The 16,336-nt window shown below is 40.9% G+C and overlaps 1 protein-coding gene across 1 annotated transcript in view; it reads left to right on the forward strand.

Annotated features, from left to right (window-relative positions):
* The first annotated feature begins 666 nt into the window (after positions 1-666).
* Pdxdc1 (pyridoxal dependent decarboxylase domain containing 1) overlaps positions 667-16,336 on the forward strand; it is an 80,931-nt gene continuing 65,261 nt past the window's right edge. The window contains exons 1-2 of the mRNA XM_032912810.1: positions 667-860; positions 15,902-15,975. Coding sequence (XP_032768701.1) covers positions 840-860; positions 15,902-15,975 — 95 coding nt within the window. The 5' untranslated portion in view covers positions 667-839. The remainder of the gene's footprint in view (positions 861-15,901; positions 15,976-16,336) is intronic.

Consider the following 16,336-nt stretch of genomic DNA (forward strand, 5'->3'; position numbering starts at 1 on the left):
CCTAGCGGGAATGAAGCGGAGATAAGGCGGTGTACTGTCGGGCTGCAAGGAACTAAACCTAACACGGATAATAATGATTCCATATCAAAAGACTGCTGTGATATAAAATAGAAAGGCAACAGACCTACTATTATCATTATTACCATCCCCCGACAAGCCATCATTGTGACATGAGGGACGACGCCAGACCAGAGGCCTCAAATTCGTCTGGACTTCTGAGGGAAGAACGGACAGAAAAACATTCAGCTCTGACCAGCATCCCTTCCAAAGAGCAGCCACTTAAGAACCCAGCCTATCTCCCAATCCAACAACAACAAAAAAAAAATCCTAGAGCGCGAGGCAGCCACCATCCCGCGCATGCGCAAGTGGGCGCTGGCCTCAGGCTGCTGAGGTAAATAAACTACTCCGTTTCTGACTGGTGTTGACGGCCAAGGATTTGAAAGCCTGGCTCCAGACGTGCAGCTGAGTCGATACTATTTTACCTGGTGGATATCTCATTGTGATGATCACCACAGGTTATAGCAAAGTTGAGTTTGGACCGCTTTTTAGACTGGGTTTCCCCCGCGTGTAAGAGTTAGGACCGGCCGGCGTGACGTCCGAGTACGGAAGCCTGGAAGAGGCCCCGCCCCAGGAGACCCCGCCCACCCGACAGGTCTCGCCCCGCCTTCAGCAAGCCGCAGCATCCCTGCTGGCCGCGCTGCGGGGCAGCTCCTCCTCCTCTCCGTCCGGCCGGCTGCGGGCGCCGGGGACGTCAGCGCTGCCAGCGTGGAAGTCGCTGTGGGCCGCGGGAGGCGGAAGTAGTTCCCGGCACCGCGGGACCAACACCAAACGCCTCAGCTATGGACGCGTCCCTGGAGAAGGTTGGTACGGAGGGATCGGACGGCGCTGTGGTCCCAGGTCTCCGCTACCGGGGTGACTGGTTTCCCCGCTGGACTAAGGAATCTCGCTGGTGGAGGGCGTCCTGCCTGGGCCGGGCCACGTCACGGGTCCCGGTGGCTGAGGGGGAGGTGGGCCCGGTACTGTCGGAACCGGCCTTGGCTTCCGGAGGGTCGGCGTGGAGCCGGGCCTGAACCCGCGCTGGTCCTGTAGGGTGACAGGAGCTATAGATGTGGACCCCAGAAGCGCACGGGGAAAAGTCCGAGTTGTCGCGGAGGCCACTGCAAAGCCCCAGATGTCACAGTTGCTTTCCAAGTTAGACAAATTGTGAACTCTGGTGGGCATAGGAATCACCTGTGGACTTGGTTTTGCAGCCTCGAAACTGAAACTGGGATGGGCGGGAGCTCAGTTTGTTGAGTTTAACAAGTTTTCCCACGTGATTCCGGTGCTGTAGCTTGCAAACCCAGGCTAGAATCCAGAACTGGTGAGTTTATTTGGAGGAGGAGGTGGTCCCCGCTGGTCTCACAACGTTTTGGATTCCTCTTTCTCAGAATCACCAGAGGCCTTTAGGTCAACTCCAAGTCCATAGTAACCAGTGTCTACCCCTGTTCAACCCTTAGGGCAACAGCAACTTGATGGACCTGGCTGCCTACTCGGGCATGTTAAAATAGACTAATTGTTCCCACCCAAGGGCTGGCAATTGAGAACAAACAGGTCCTTGGGTTTCTTCATGGACTGTGCTTTCAGTGCCAGTCTTTTCTCTTTGTCCCTTCTTGAAATTCTGCTTATCCAGTCTGATGTAAAATCCTAGTTTTCCCTACAACTGAAATCAATCCTTGCTTTCATCCTTCCCACCAACCTTGCCCCCTTCTTCAGTCTCTTCTTGTTCCACCCGCCTCCCTGGGTTTTGTAACCCTGGCTAGTCTGTATCTATATAGAGTAGGGTGACCCAAACTTAAAGTGATCCTTCTGCCTTTGCCTCCCAAACTGCTGGTTTTACGGGACTGCACCATCATGCCTGGCTTGGAATAACTTTTCTCAGAGAAGCAGCTGCTGTAGTAATTTGTTCACTTGTCACTGGAGAGTCGGAAGCAGTAATTGTAGAAATTAAGCCAGATGTCTTCATGTGCACACAGTGGCATCTCTTGCTCCTCAGCTATTTAGTATAAATTGGGTGGAAAGCAATCAGAGAAAAAGATGGTTTTTTTCTTTTTTCTTTTTCTTGATTCTTCTGACTGACTAGCATAGTGTCTACTCTTTGGTCCCATGAGCTTTACTTGGATTGGCAATTTTCAACTCTGGGTTAGGTTTGTTCCCCAGGGACATTTAGCAATTTCTGGGGATGTTTTAACCTAGAGTACTAGGAATTCAAGGGCGGTACTGCTGGGAACCCAAGCATACTGTTGAATATTCTCTGTTGCACAGGACCGTTCTACACATCAGGGAACTATCAGCAATTAAGAAGTTGAGAAAACTGGTTGAGATTATGTCTGTAACTCCAGTAGTTGAATACAAAATGATGCTGAAAATATCCTGTTTCACATTTCTTAATAAGGCTTTAAGTCATTCCATTAGAAACCTGAAAGAACGAGATGACCTTTCCTTTGAGAATATCTGAAAACTGAAAGTGGGTAGGAACTCTACTATAGATGGCATTCTTTCTGTATATTAAGTGATGATAAAATATTTTAAACCCTCCAAAGAAAATTTGAGGAGGTACTGAAACTCTAGCTTGCTTAAGGATGGAACTTTAATTGCATTGAACTTTGAGGAGTTCAGAATATGTGGGCTGAAAGTTGCTGCCTTAGGCCAATGTGAAAATTATAAAGGTAACTTTTGTTTTAAAAGCTAGGGCTCAGACAGGTGGTGGCCCACAAATTTAATCCCAGGATTTGGGAAGGCAGAGGCAGGCAAACTTTTGAGTTCAAGGTCAATTTTGTCTGCAGAGGGAGGTACAGTCAGGGCTACACAGAGAAACACTGCTTTAAAAAAAAAAGTTAGGGCTCTTATTTTTATATTCCATGAAGTAATTAGAAAACTTTAAATATAGTGAGTAATTTCAGTTGATGCTAAATGGAAAGAAAAGGCTTTGATGTATTATGAATTCAAATGACTTTGTGTTCTGAGAAATAGTTTGAAGTGAAACATTAAATTATGTCTATTGTTCCAGTTTCTTTGAGGATTAGGCTAATTTGGGATAGATTCTATGTTTCTAGTATAAAATCGAGAGCTTTTTTGAGTAGCTCTAAATGATTCCACTTTATCTGACCCTGCATACTTTATAAAACCACAGAAACCACAGTATTATTTGATATTTATCCTCTGAAACTTCAATATCTCTTCCTCTAGGACAGCAGTTCTCAACCAGTTGGTTGTTACCCTACAGGAGTCATATATCAGATATCGTACATATCAGATATTTACATTATTATTTATCACAGTAGCAAAATTTTAGTTATGAAGTAGCAATGAAGTAGTTTTATGGTTGGGGGTCACCATACCATGAGGAAGTGTATTAAAGGATAGCAGCATTAGGAGGGTGGGATCTGCTGCTCCTGGATGTGATGTGATCATCACTCCATACATCTCCCTTGATCAAACCATAACTCTACCCCTGCGTTTTCTTGAGGTAATATGCAAACTTGTAAATATGAAGGACAATCACTTTTCTTGCCTTAATTTGGTTTTCTTTCACAGTAGTATCTCCATATCAGATAGGCCAAGGGAAAGGACAGGAAACTAGAAAGAGAGGGACTAGGAAGAACTGAGGTCACCTTTTCTCTGAGAATAGCTCTTTGTAAGTTAATCTGCTTCCCATCCTCCCCCAAAAAGTGGGTAAGGTGGCTGAATTTAGTGGTTAGGAACACTTGTTGCTTGCTCTTCCAAAGGACCTAAGTTCAATTCCCAACACTTTGTGACTCACAACTGTTTACATCCAGCTCCATGGGATCCAGCATCCTCTTCTGACCTCCCCAGGCCCCAAGCATGGATGTGGTACACATAAACATGCAGGCAGAACACCCATAACATATAAAGTAAATCCGAAAGAAAGTTTTAAGTGGCTAGGTATCCTTTAGCATCTTATGTTCAGCATGTTAGAAACAGGGTTCTGGACTGGAGATGACTTGGTGATTAGGAGTCTGTACTGCTCCTTCAGAGCATCCAAGGTGGCTTCTAATCACCTGTAACTCCAGCTTCAGGGGCTCTGACATCTTCTGGTTTCAGAAAGTAGTTGCATAAGCATGGCATACATACACATGAACATGTACATATAAATTAAAAAGAAAAAACAAAAGATCTCGGATAATAGTTTTAATATTATGTTAATATTCAAGTTACTTCTAGCACAGGATGTAGTTATATATTCAGTTATTCACTGCATGCACTTTTCAGTAATGTCTTGCTGCTTTAAACCTTGTTGAATGAAAAATGTCATTCTTCTCAGGTGTTTTATTTAAGCAAGGTGTCCTGCAGTTTGTTCTGTTTGCTTTAGCTCCACCCTTGAACAAACTCCAGACAGTTTCTCAAGCTTCTCAACTGCTGACATTTGTTTCCACTGATTCTTCTATGTGGGAGGTTCATTGCAGTGCACCAAGTTTAACAGAAACCCTGGCCTCTGTCCACTGGCAGTACATCCCAGCTGTGACAATTAAAAATGGCTCCAGATGGGTTGGGAGGAATTGCCTCTGCTTGGAAATCATTAACTGACAACCCAGAGCTGCTGTTCAGTTAGGGAGCCACTAGTTACATTTACCAACTTAAATCAAGATATACTGAAATTAAGCAGAATAGACAATTCATTCCCTTGGCATTCTAGCCATATTACTAACCACATTCTTAGTGCTCAACAGCCCAGTGTGTGTGCTACCATACAGAGCTAGACCATTTCAATCACCAATGCAAGAGTGCTGTCTGGTTTAATTAGAGCCACTTAATCTCTGAAAGAGGTAACTTCAATTCTGTTTTTCACCTAAGCCCACCCACTGTTGTTGGATTTTTTTGTTTGTTTGTTTGCATTGTTTTGTTTGTTTTTGAGAAGGGATATCACTGTGTAGCCAAGGATTGCCCTGAATTCACTGTCTGTCTGCACCACCTATGCTAGGATTACAGGTATGCGTCATCACACCTAACTTTGTGTAGTACTGGGGACTTGTGAGTACTAGGGAAGCACTCTGTGCCCCCATTTTTTCTTATTGTCCTTACCCTACACTAAACATGTCTCTTTTGAGTCTGATTTTGAAAAAAAAAAGTTATTATCTTACTGTTAGACATATATAAAGAGGAACAAATGCAGCATGATTAGAACATCCTGATCCTTGTAAAGGATAGCCCAAAGTTCTATGTTTTCCTTTAAAAAGCATGACACAGGGGCTATAAAGAAGGCTTAGTGGCTGAGTGCTTACTGCCCATGCAGAAGGCCTAGTTTTGGCTCCCGGCATTCATGTAATGTGGCTCACAACTGCCTGTAACTCCAGTTCCATGGGTATGTGACTGAAGCCCTCTGGCTTCCCAAGGTACTTAATGCTTTATAATCCCCATAAATTCATGAAGCCTCACACACATACATATAAATAAAAATAATAAATCTTTTAATCACAAGAAAATAATCTGAATGAGGCAGGTGTAAAATAATTCGTTTCTGTTTGTACTGAGGCAGAGTCCACTCTTTCATTTATTGTAGAGGGACTTCTGTGTAGGCGTGATGGCTGACAATTTTGCTCTCATTGAAAGGGAGGAGTTTGCATGCAGGTGCACGGTAGGTGCAGCAGTAAATGATTACCCATTGGATGGAACTTGCTATGTTGGAGTTCTAAAAATGTATGGCTTTGTCTGGGCGTGGGCATCCCAGTGCTCAGATGGCAGAGGCAGGTGGATCTCCATGAACTCAAGGTTAGCCTGGTCTACTTAAGTGAGTTCCAGGACGGCCAGGTCTATGTAGAACCTGTCTCAACAAAGAAGCACTTGTATGACCTTGGTGATGCTGATTTATTTTGGATTTCTGAGGTGTTAGTGACAGGGCTTTTGGTGTTCTCCTTACCACCTCGCCCCAGCCCAGGCTTGATGTTCTAGTTAGGATTATGAATTATAGCCTACATTGAATGCTTTTACTTAAAGTAGAAATCTATTTTGATTTGTACATTCTTACTAGTTATGCTATAATGAATGACAACATTTTTGCTTTGTTTTGTTTGTTTTACTTTTGAGATCTTGCAGTGTAGTCCAAGAGGACTTCAGACTCAGATTTTCCTAACTTTCCCTGTACTGAGATTACAGGAATATACATCACAGTGAACTAATAGGTGTACATTTTAAAATAGGTCATTGTTTAAGAAGAAGTAAAACATAGTATAGAAATGAAAAAGAAATGAAGAAGATGGCCAGTCAAGAGTTTTAAAGAAGAGGGTTTTTTTTTCCAATTTCTCTCATTTTTTTTATTGTATATTTATTTATTTACATTTCAAATGTTAGTCCCTTTCCCTGTTTCCTGTCCATAAGACCCCTATCCTCTCCCCCTCCCCTTCTTCTATAAGGGTGTTCCCCTCCTCACCCTCCCCCCCCACTTAAGGAAGAGGGTGTTTAAGACGTGTGTTTTAAAAATTGTTTTTGTTTGGGCTTTAACATACATTATAGTGTGTGTGAAATGTGTGACAGAGTAAGTGCAGGTGCGCCACAACACAAGTGTGAAGGCCAGTGGTTAACTCTCTGAAGTTGGTTGTCTCCCTCCACTGTAACTTCCAGGAATAGAACTGAGATTAGGCTCCTACAACATGTACCACCGTATCTGGTTTACAAAGAGATGTGTTATTAAAATGTTTAGTTCACAATTATGGTTTTCTGGAGTTTGCTTTAGTTGTAAATATAATAGAGATTTTTAATTTATACTTTTGCCTTTAATTTATACTTTCTCAGAATTAATCTTATTATTTACCTTTAATAAAGTGTGTGTGTGTGTGTGTGTGTGTGTGTGTCTGTGTGTGTGTATACCTCATGTGTACAACAGGTACTAGAAGAAGGCATCAGACTCCTGGAGCTAGAATTATAGGCAATTGAATCGTTCTATGTGGGTGCAAGATCAATCAAGTGCAAGTACTCTTAAACACCAGCCCCTTTTTTCTTTTTAAATGATGATATTTCAAGTTATTTTTTTGTTTTGTTTTGTTTTTTAATTATTTTGGGGGATAGCAGGGGACTTGTGCCATGACATGCTAATAGAGGTCAGAGGAAAACTTGTGAGAATTGGTTCTCTTCTACCATGGTGGGCAAAAGTAAATAGAACTCAGGTTGTCAGGTAGGTCTTGGTGGCAAGCATCTTTATCTGTTGAGAAATTTTAGTGTGGTTTTTCATTTGTTTGTTTGTTGTTGTTTGGGGTTTTATTTTGCTTTTTTTGTTTGTTTGGGGTTTTGTTTTGCTTTGTTTGGGTTTCTTGAGGTAGAATTTCAAGTAGCCTAGACTGGCCTTGAACTCTTGCAACTCTTAACTGCCAGGATTTTTGGTGTGTGCTACCCCATCTGGTACTCTTTTTGTTATTTCCGAGATAACATGCCAATGTTCATTCTTCATGATTGCAGTACAGTTTTGGAAATAGTAATAATGCCAAATACAATAAATCCCTTCGTTATTCGTTATTGATGTTGGGACCTTTCATACCAGGTAAGCGCTCTACTACTGAACAGTATCTTCAAGATAGTTTATACCTTTAATCTTTCTGATTTGATTGCCTATAGACAAGTCCTGGCAACACTTTAAAGAAGCTTATCTTAGAGAGGTATTATACTTAGGACAGTATGTTGCTCTTTAAGGATTTTTTTTTCTTGTGGTATTAGGCATTGGACCCAATTGGATAAATAATCTCACTGAGTTACATCCATTTTGTTGTTGTTGTCATCGTCACTGTTCCAGAATAAGTGTGTTATTCTAGATAAACAGAAACTTAGAAATAATCTTGCCTGCTCTGTATAATTATTTATTTGGAAGGAAGTATTCATTAATGTCTAAGTGATAGATTTTAGAATCTGATTTCTAGGAGTGGGGAGAAAATTTTAATTTAGACTTAGATTTCTTGGTTTCTGTGCGTCTCTGATGGTTATTTGGATGCTGTGTTAGTTACTCTTCTGTTCTGTGATAAAACACCATGACTAAGACAACTTGGCTTATTTGGGGCTTACAGTTCCCAGGGGTTAGGACCCATAATGTCAGGGAGCTGGAAGTCTACATCTTAGACCACAAGAAACAGAGAGTCAAGTGGGGCTGGCAGGAGACTTTAATACTTCCTACTGGGTTCCCCAATAGTGCTATCAACTGGGGACCAGATATTCGAATGCCCTAGATTATTGGGGCGTCTCACTCAAACTACAGTAGTGCCTTTCTTGTCTCTTCATGTACTATTGTTGGTGACCGATGCTCGGTATCTTATGTTATTTATATTGTTTTTATCTTTACAGATGAGTATCTCTGCTGCACGCTTTTGCCTTTTTACATTCTTCTCTGCTTGCTTATAAATTTATAGGTTAAATACACCTACTTACACCTTGTCAGCAACTATATCAGATTTTAAAGCCAAGGCCCTTTGAACTTGGAGATTATGATGTATTATGAATAAATAATTATAGTATGTCTTCATGTCCTCACAGACACGAGGGTTGTTGTTTTAAGTTTCTAGTGGTGGTTGTGCATAGCATGCTTTTGGAAGTCAGAGGATAGGTTATGGTAGTTGATCCTCTCTATCCACAGTGTGGATTCTGAGGCTCAAACTTGTGTCAGTAAGCATGGCAGCAAGTACTTTACCCATTCAGCAATTTCAATAATTCAGTTTGTTATTTTGAGACAAGGCTTCATAAGGTCTAGCAGAGATTGGCCTTGAACTCCTCCGGCTCCTTCTACATCAGCTTTCTAAGTCCCTAGATCACAAACGTACACTACCACAGCTCCTGGGTTTTGTTTTGTCTTACTTTTTAAAAGTAAGCATACACAGAGGCTGAAGAGATGGTTCAGCAGTTAATAACACTTTGGACTCCATTTCCAGTACCTCACATGACCGCTCACAGGTGACTGTAACTCCATTTCCAGGGGTTCCAACATCTCCTGACCTCCAAAGGGACCTGCTCTCACAAGGTGCATACACTTTGTGACTCCTTTCCTTCCCCTTCCCCTTCCCCTTCCCCTTCTCCCTCCTTCCTTCCTTCCTTCCTTCCTTCCTTCCTTCCTTCCTTCCTTCCTTTTTTCTCTTCTTTTTTGAGACAGTTTCTCTTTGTAGCCTTGGCTGTCCTAGAACTAGTTCTGTAGTTTCAGATTCAAAGAGATTCACCTGCTTCTTCCTTCCAAGTGCTAGGATTGCAGGCTTGTGCCATCACCACCCAGCTCGTTCTGATATTTTCATTCATATTTATCATTTTTCTTTGTTCTAACTTTTTCCCCTTACCCAGTTGTTCTCCCCTGTGTTCCCTACCCCTCACTCACAAGACCCTTCTCTTCCTTCAAATAACTGCTTTTGTCTTCAAGTTGCATGTACATCTCAGATATCTAATCAGATTATTTTACTCAGGGTTATTTATTTTTAAATTATCTGTGTGATGTGTATAGGTAGAGACTCATGCCACAGTATGCATATGGTGTTGAAAACTTTGTGGAGTTGATTCTCTCCTTCCACCTTTGCTTGAGTTCTGGGGATAGATCTTGGGCCACATCATCAAGTGGTTAAACACTTACCTCCTAGCCATCTCACAGGCTCTTTTCTAGGATTTAAATAAAGAGGGAGGCAGAAAAGTCAATATTTTGTCCAATTTGTGAGAGCCTGGTGACACCATCACAGCAGGTGTGCTGCCTTCTAGTGTATGCTCTTCCGTATCCCTTAGCTCATAAACCACTACCACCACGTACATTTCCCTGACCTTGGCTTTAAGATCTGAAGTAAACATTTAGTTGGGTAGGGCGACTAGATCCTGGTTTCCCTAGGACCGTCCCAGACTACACCTTCCATCCTAGATTAATTATTAATACTCTTAAAATGGATCACTTGCCTTGAGTTCTGGCAAATGCTTTTTACCTTATGAACCCTCTCACTGGCTCTGTTTTCTTTGTTCTTAACTAAAAAGACTTGTCATCTAGTTGTAACATTGTACAATGGAAATTTTCCACGAATGGAGAGTCATTGATACTTTTTTCTGAGTGAAAACCGTAATTAAAAAGATGATCATGAATGAGGCATGGCATACACCTTTAATCTCGGTACTCAGGAAGCAGAGGCTGGAAGATCTTTGTGAGTTTGAGGCCAGCTTGGACTGCATAGTAAGTTCCAGGACAGGTAGGACTATGTAGAGAAATCCTCCCTGCTCCTCTCCCCCCAAAAAACATTAAAAGTAAACTTTAGCTATATGATTTTGGAGTATGGCCCTTTCTCAGAATGTGAGTTATTTCATAGTCTTATGATATTGATAAGCAATATTGCTTCATAGTTAAGAGAGCATTGGTTCTAGAGTAATAATAACACTTTAAAATGTTAAGTAGTAGGTAATGTGTGTAAAGTAGCCACTTTATATAGCATGATGCCTGATGATTTTAAGCAACTCAGTAATTATTAAAGATCATCTTGCTTATTCTTTGGCAGCCCCTGTGATTGGTGTTAAAGCACAATGGAATTATGACCTTTTTCCAAAGAATAAGACATAGAAAATACTGTTTTATCCTTAATATCATAAAATAGTTCACTTCTGTTTCCTCCCTTCTATCATAAAATAGATCCCTTCTATGTACTAAAAATAGGCTTTTTTTTGCACAATTTCTGAGTTGTTTTGGGCTTGTTGTTGTTGTTGTTGTTGTTGGTGGTGGTGGTGGTGGTGGTGGTTTGTTGTTTGTTTGAACAGGATCTGATGGATTTCAGACTGGCCTGAAACTCATTGTATAGCTGAGGATGGCTTTAAACTTTTTTCCTACTACCTTTATTTTATCTCAAGTACCAAATTCACAGCTATATGCTACTTTACCCAGTTTCTGCAGTGCTGAGGATCAAACCATGGCCTTAAATTGCTAACAGTTCAGTTTTGCCTCAGTCTCTTAAGCGATGGGGTTTCAGGCAAATCCAATTCAATTGCATTCTTTTATGTTGTGTTTTGAGTTGGAGGTTTCATACACCAGGCTGACTTGAAATCCATGTATAGTTAAGATTGGTTCTTGAACACTTGATCCTCCTACCTTTACTTCCCAAAGGATTATTCAGTGCCACACATGGTTTCACTTCTTTATTCATATAGGTTTTGTGTATGGTTCTGGCTTTGCTTTAGTGTAATCATGTAGCTTAAACACTATGACGGAGACAACATATGAAACAGAAATAAGAAAATAATGGCTGCTCTTCATAGAAATTTGTTTTCGCATGGTTTTTAGTTTTAAGGGACTCAATAAATATACAATCAGGCATGGTAGCACATGACTGTGATTCCAACACTTGGCAAGTAGAGGATTAGAAGCTCAAGGTCACATGCTAAAGTTCAAGGAGAAGGTTCAGTCAGTAAAGTACCTATCATGCAAATGTAAGGACCTGAGTTAGGATTCAGTCTAGTCTGGCTAGTCATTCTAACCTATTGGTGAACTCTAGATTCATCTTACTCAAAAGGTAACAGTGGAAGACACTTTGTGTTAACTTGTTGCCTTTCCTACACTCTTACACATAGACACCAGTGCACACACACACACAAAAGTTCAGGTCCTTATCAGCTACATAATTCAGGGCCAGTCTGAGTGTCACAAGACTCTGCCTCGATAGATAGATAGATAGATAGATAGATAGATAGATAGATAGATAGATAGATGGATGATACATACATACATACATACATACATACAGACAGACAGACAGACAAATAAAAGAAAGGGAGGTATGTGCTATGGTGTATGTGTGAAGTTAGAGGATGGCTTAGGGGTTGATACTCTTCTTCCACCATGTGGATCCCTGAGCTTGAACTCAGGCTGCCAGACTTGGCAACAAGTACCTTTACCCTTTGAGCCTGAGCCATCTCATTGATTATGGTTTTTTTGTTTACTGTTTAGCCAAAAAAAAAAAAAAGAAATTGTTTCAATTCTATAAGAAAAAAAAATTATGCTGTGCTTTATAGAGAGAAAGGAGGCTGATGTCCAGTGCTGAAAGTCATACGCTGAGCCCTTGATTGAATAAGGACAACAGGAATTAGTAGGAATCTGCATCCCTGCCTATAGGCAGCTCATGATATGGCTAGGGAAATCATATCTGCACTGGAAGGAGCATCTGTGAAATTAGTTCTCAATGAAGGATGTGAGGAATCATGAAGACTAGTGGCTGAATGTCAGAATGGCCTCAGTTCAATCAGTTTTATCCCATTATCTCCATAAATTCTATCTTCGTTTTTGTCCATTGTGCCCAGACTTTAGGTTTAGAAAAAAGTAGTGACATATAGCACATGCCTATAATCCCAGCATGAGAAGGGAGAAGAGAAAAATCATAGCAAGTTTAAACCCAGTCTGGCTTATATAGAAGGTTTTAGGCCAGCCTGGGATATATAGAGAGACCCCATCTCAAAACAAAACAAGAAGACATTATTAGAGGGGTATAAAAGTGGTTTTATCCAAAATGTTCCATAGAAATCTTGAATTGTGGACCTAGAAAGAAGAGATAGTTCATCGGTTAAAAGCACTTATTGCTCTCTAGAGCTTGTTTTCCAGAATATTATCAGGCAACTCACAACTGCCTATAATTCCAGTTCCAGGAACTTGAAAAAAAAAAAAAAAAAGAAAAGAAAGAAAAGAGGGAGACCTGTGTGCCATCTTCCTCAGGCCTCTACAGGTATCCAGCCATACATGTACACATATGTGTGCATACACATAAATACCATATTTTTAAAAAAGAAATCTTGACTTGTAATTTAAAGATACTAAGAAATTCAAACCAGGCAAGTGTTTGAAGCATAAAGATGTGAATGAGCAAGCAAAATGGTTATCTTTTCATTGAGCGACAAGAGGGTGATGATAAGTCTCAAAACGGGAGACTTAGGAATTAGGATAAACTCTCTTGACTATTATCTTTTCCATTTCCTACTCATAATCAGAGCATGGAGACCATTTTAAATCTATTCTGTTTCATAGTTCTATTAAGGTTGTGGATTTTGCTTAAAACATATGCTTGAAAATATTTTCTTTTTTTTTTTTTTTTTTTTTTTTTTCGGGGCTGGGGACCGAACCCAGGACCTTGCGCCTCCTAGGCAAGCGCTCTACCACTGAACCAAATCCCCAACCCCTTGAAAATATTTTCAATTATATTTAATCATCAGGAATAGATAACCTGGATAGCTTAATCCCAGCACTCAGAGGTAGAGGCAAACAGATCTCTGAGTTTGAGACCAACCTGGAAACCTAGAAAGTTCCAGGCTAGCCGTGGCTACATAATGAGATCCTATCTCAAAAAGGAGAGACGAAAGAAAAGTAAATAAATAAAGCAGATATGGCTACAGGATTACTTTGTAAACCTTTTTAGAAACTCTGTATAATAGAGGCCAGAAAGGGAAATAACAAACTCAGGGTTTTCTAGCACATGTTTTTTATAAGCCCTTTGATCATCAGGAAATCACATTTCCAAGACTTAATTCTTTCATCTCTAAAATGTTAAGCTAGAATCAGATATTTTCATGATATACATTTTTACTTTTAATGAGAATGTTATGAATGAAACTTGACTTAAGATCCTTTGTGTAAACCAAAGCTGATCTACTCAATGGGGTCAAGGCACAGGGAGCCTCAATTTTATGTAGATCTTCCTACAGTTCTTGGGAGATTGGTCGGTTGGTTTGGGGGGGGTGTGTGTGTGTGTGAGATAGAGATGTGTGTTCATGCATTCGTGTGTGTGTGAGTACAGGTGTGTACATGTAAGATCAGACAGAGGACAACTCAGGTGTTGGTCTTGTTTGAGACAAGATCCATTATTTGTTTGTTGCCACATCTGCTAGGCTTGCTGGTCTGTGAACTTCTGTGTATTCTCCTTTTTCTACCTCCTATCTTGCTGTAGGAAGTGGATTACAGATCCACAACTATCTATGTGTGGCCTTTAATGGGTTCTGGGAATTCACACTTGGGGCTTCACACTTGCCAAACAAATGTATTATCTACTGAGCCATCTCTTCAGACCAGCTAGTTGTTTGTTTAAGACAGTAGCCCACTTTATAGCTCAAGCTGGCCTCAGTCTTGAGGAAATCCTCCATTTTAGCTTATCAAGACCTGGGATCGCTCATACACCTGGCCTCCTTCCCATTTGTTATAAGGCTTACAAGAACTCTGAACTAGATTCCTAAGGTCTTATCTAAAATTTAACATTTCTTGTTTCTGATATTGGTAAACTAAGTAGAACTTCTTGATAAAGTTGAGGCAATGTAGGGGTACTAACTGTGACAGATAGTTCTACAGGCTGGCTGTAGAAGATGTGACTTCTCTAAAAATTATGGAGATTAAGAAGAAAGAGAAATGTGTGGGTTTGTTTTACTCATTATGCGGACCGCCCATGCGTGCGTGCGTGTGTGTGTGTGTGTGTGTGTGTGTGTGTGTGCGCGCGCGCGCGCGTGTCTGTGCGTCCGTGTGTCCGTGTGCCCGTGTGTCCGTGTGCCCGTGTGTCCATGTGCCCGTGTCCATACATGACCATGTATGTGTGTCTTAGGTTCTTTTCTGACATCATGTGGGTTAGAGATCAAATTTAGGTCACCAGCCTTGGTAAAAAGTACTTTAACTGCTGAGCCATCTCACAAGGCCCTTTTGTGTGTTTTAATTCTACATGAATTAATAATTTGGGACTATAGAAAGGACCTGAGTTCAGTGCCCCATACCCACATTAAATGTCTCACAATTACCTTTAATACTACCTCTAGGAATCTGTTTCCCTATTCTGGACTCTGGCCACAGACACACACACACACACACACACACACACACACACACACACACACACACACACACACACACACACACACACAAACGGCCATCATCATCGTGGGCTCAGCAGGTGAAATTTTTTTTCCACATGGAGAGGTTTAATGAGAGAAGAAAGGTAGAAGAGAGTAAAGGCCAGCCATGAGCACGTGGAGAGAATTTGGGAGGGGAATGGGGAGAGAAGGGACAAAGGGGAAGAGGGGAAGAGAGGAAGAGCAAGAGAGCAAAGAGAGGAGCAAAGAGAGCAGCAGGTGAAATTTTTATATTTATTTGAATATGTGTGTGTATATAGCAATAATAAGTAAAGAAAAGGAGGCTTGAATTTAAGGGAGCTAAGGAGAAGTTGCGGGGGGACCGAGGGGGGAATTGGAGGGAGTGGTGACATGATGTAGCTGAATTTTAATTTAAAAAATTTAACTGCCATGAAAGGTATATTAATAACTGTAAACTTTTTAAGAATTAAGACTACTTTGGTTTTTTTTGGAGGGAGATTAATGTACACATATGGCACTACAGTCGAAAGGGAGCAGACAGGGACAAGCAGAAATGCTCCCTCATCACACTTGCTGTTCTAGAGGCCACCACTTAGACCTCTTTCTCCAGACAGAGCCATCATCTCTGGGCTTATGGGCAGATTGTTTTGCTGTAGTTTCCATACATGTTAAGTAAATTATATGTGGGATAGAATAAGGTGTAACCACCAGAAGAATGAAGCAGTCATGTTGGCTGGGGTTATACTGTAAAGTTGGCAACAGCAAACTGCAGAGGTGTATGTAAGATGAAAATAGGTTCTGCTAAAGGTTAAGGCTGGGAGATTTTACTTTGTATGCTATACTGTTGTATGTTACAGTAAATCTATGCTTTTTATAGTAAATCCAAGGGAAGTTGCCTTGCATTTGATTTTTCTGAATGAATTATGTAACAGGTAAAAAGACCAAGTCAGACTTGGTAGCTTAGGCTTGTAATCCCAGTACTTAAGAGGTCGAGGCATGAGTTCTAGGGTACAAAGAAATATTATATTTTTGGAATAAATAAAAAATGGCAATACAGGAATGTTAAAATTTTACCCTATTTTGATTGTTTTAGATAGCAGACCCTACATTAGCTGAAATGGGAAAAAACTTGAAAGAGGCGATGCGGATGCTGGAGAACAGCCCGAGGTGAGCATGAGCATGGCCACCCTAATGAGTGGATCCAGCCAGTTTTGAATCTGGTGGTTCTTGGTTCTTCCTGTTTTAGGTGCCTCCTATCTCTAGAATGTCAGTTTTTGCTGGCTTTAAAGCTAGATATTGGGCAGAAGGTGCTTTGCAATGAAAGTACTTGAAATTTTGGGAAGGACCTTTCAGTTCTGCCAGTTGTTTATGGAATATGTTGATTTGAATATTTAAATACATTTTAGTGTAGGTTCAGTCACATAGGGAACCAACTGATGAAGCCATTGTTTGAAGTGTTTTTTTTTTTTTTTTTTAATATTCTTTTCCTGAAACTCTTAAGAATATTTGAGGTCTAGGGAAATGAAAT

This window comes from Rattus rattus, chromosome 9 (assembly GCF_011064425.1).
Source record: "Rattus rattus isolate New Zealand chromosome 9, Rrattus_CSIRO_v1, whole genome shotgun sequence".
Lineage (NCBI taxonomy): Eukaryota > Metazoa > Chordata > Mammalia > Rodentia > Muridae > Rattus > Rattus rattus.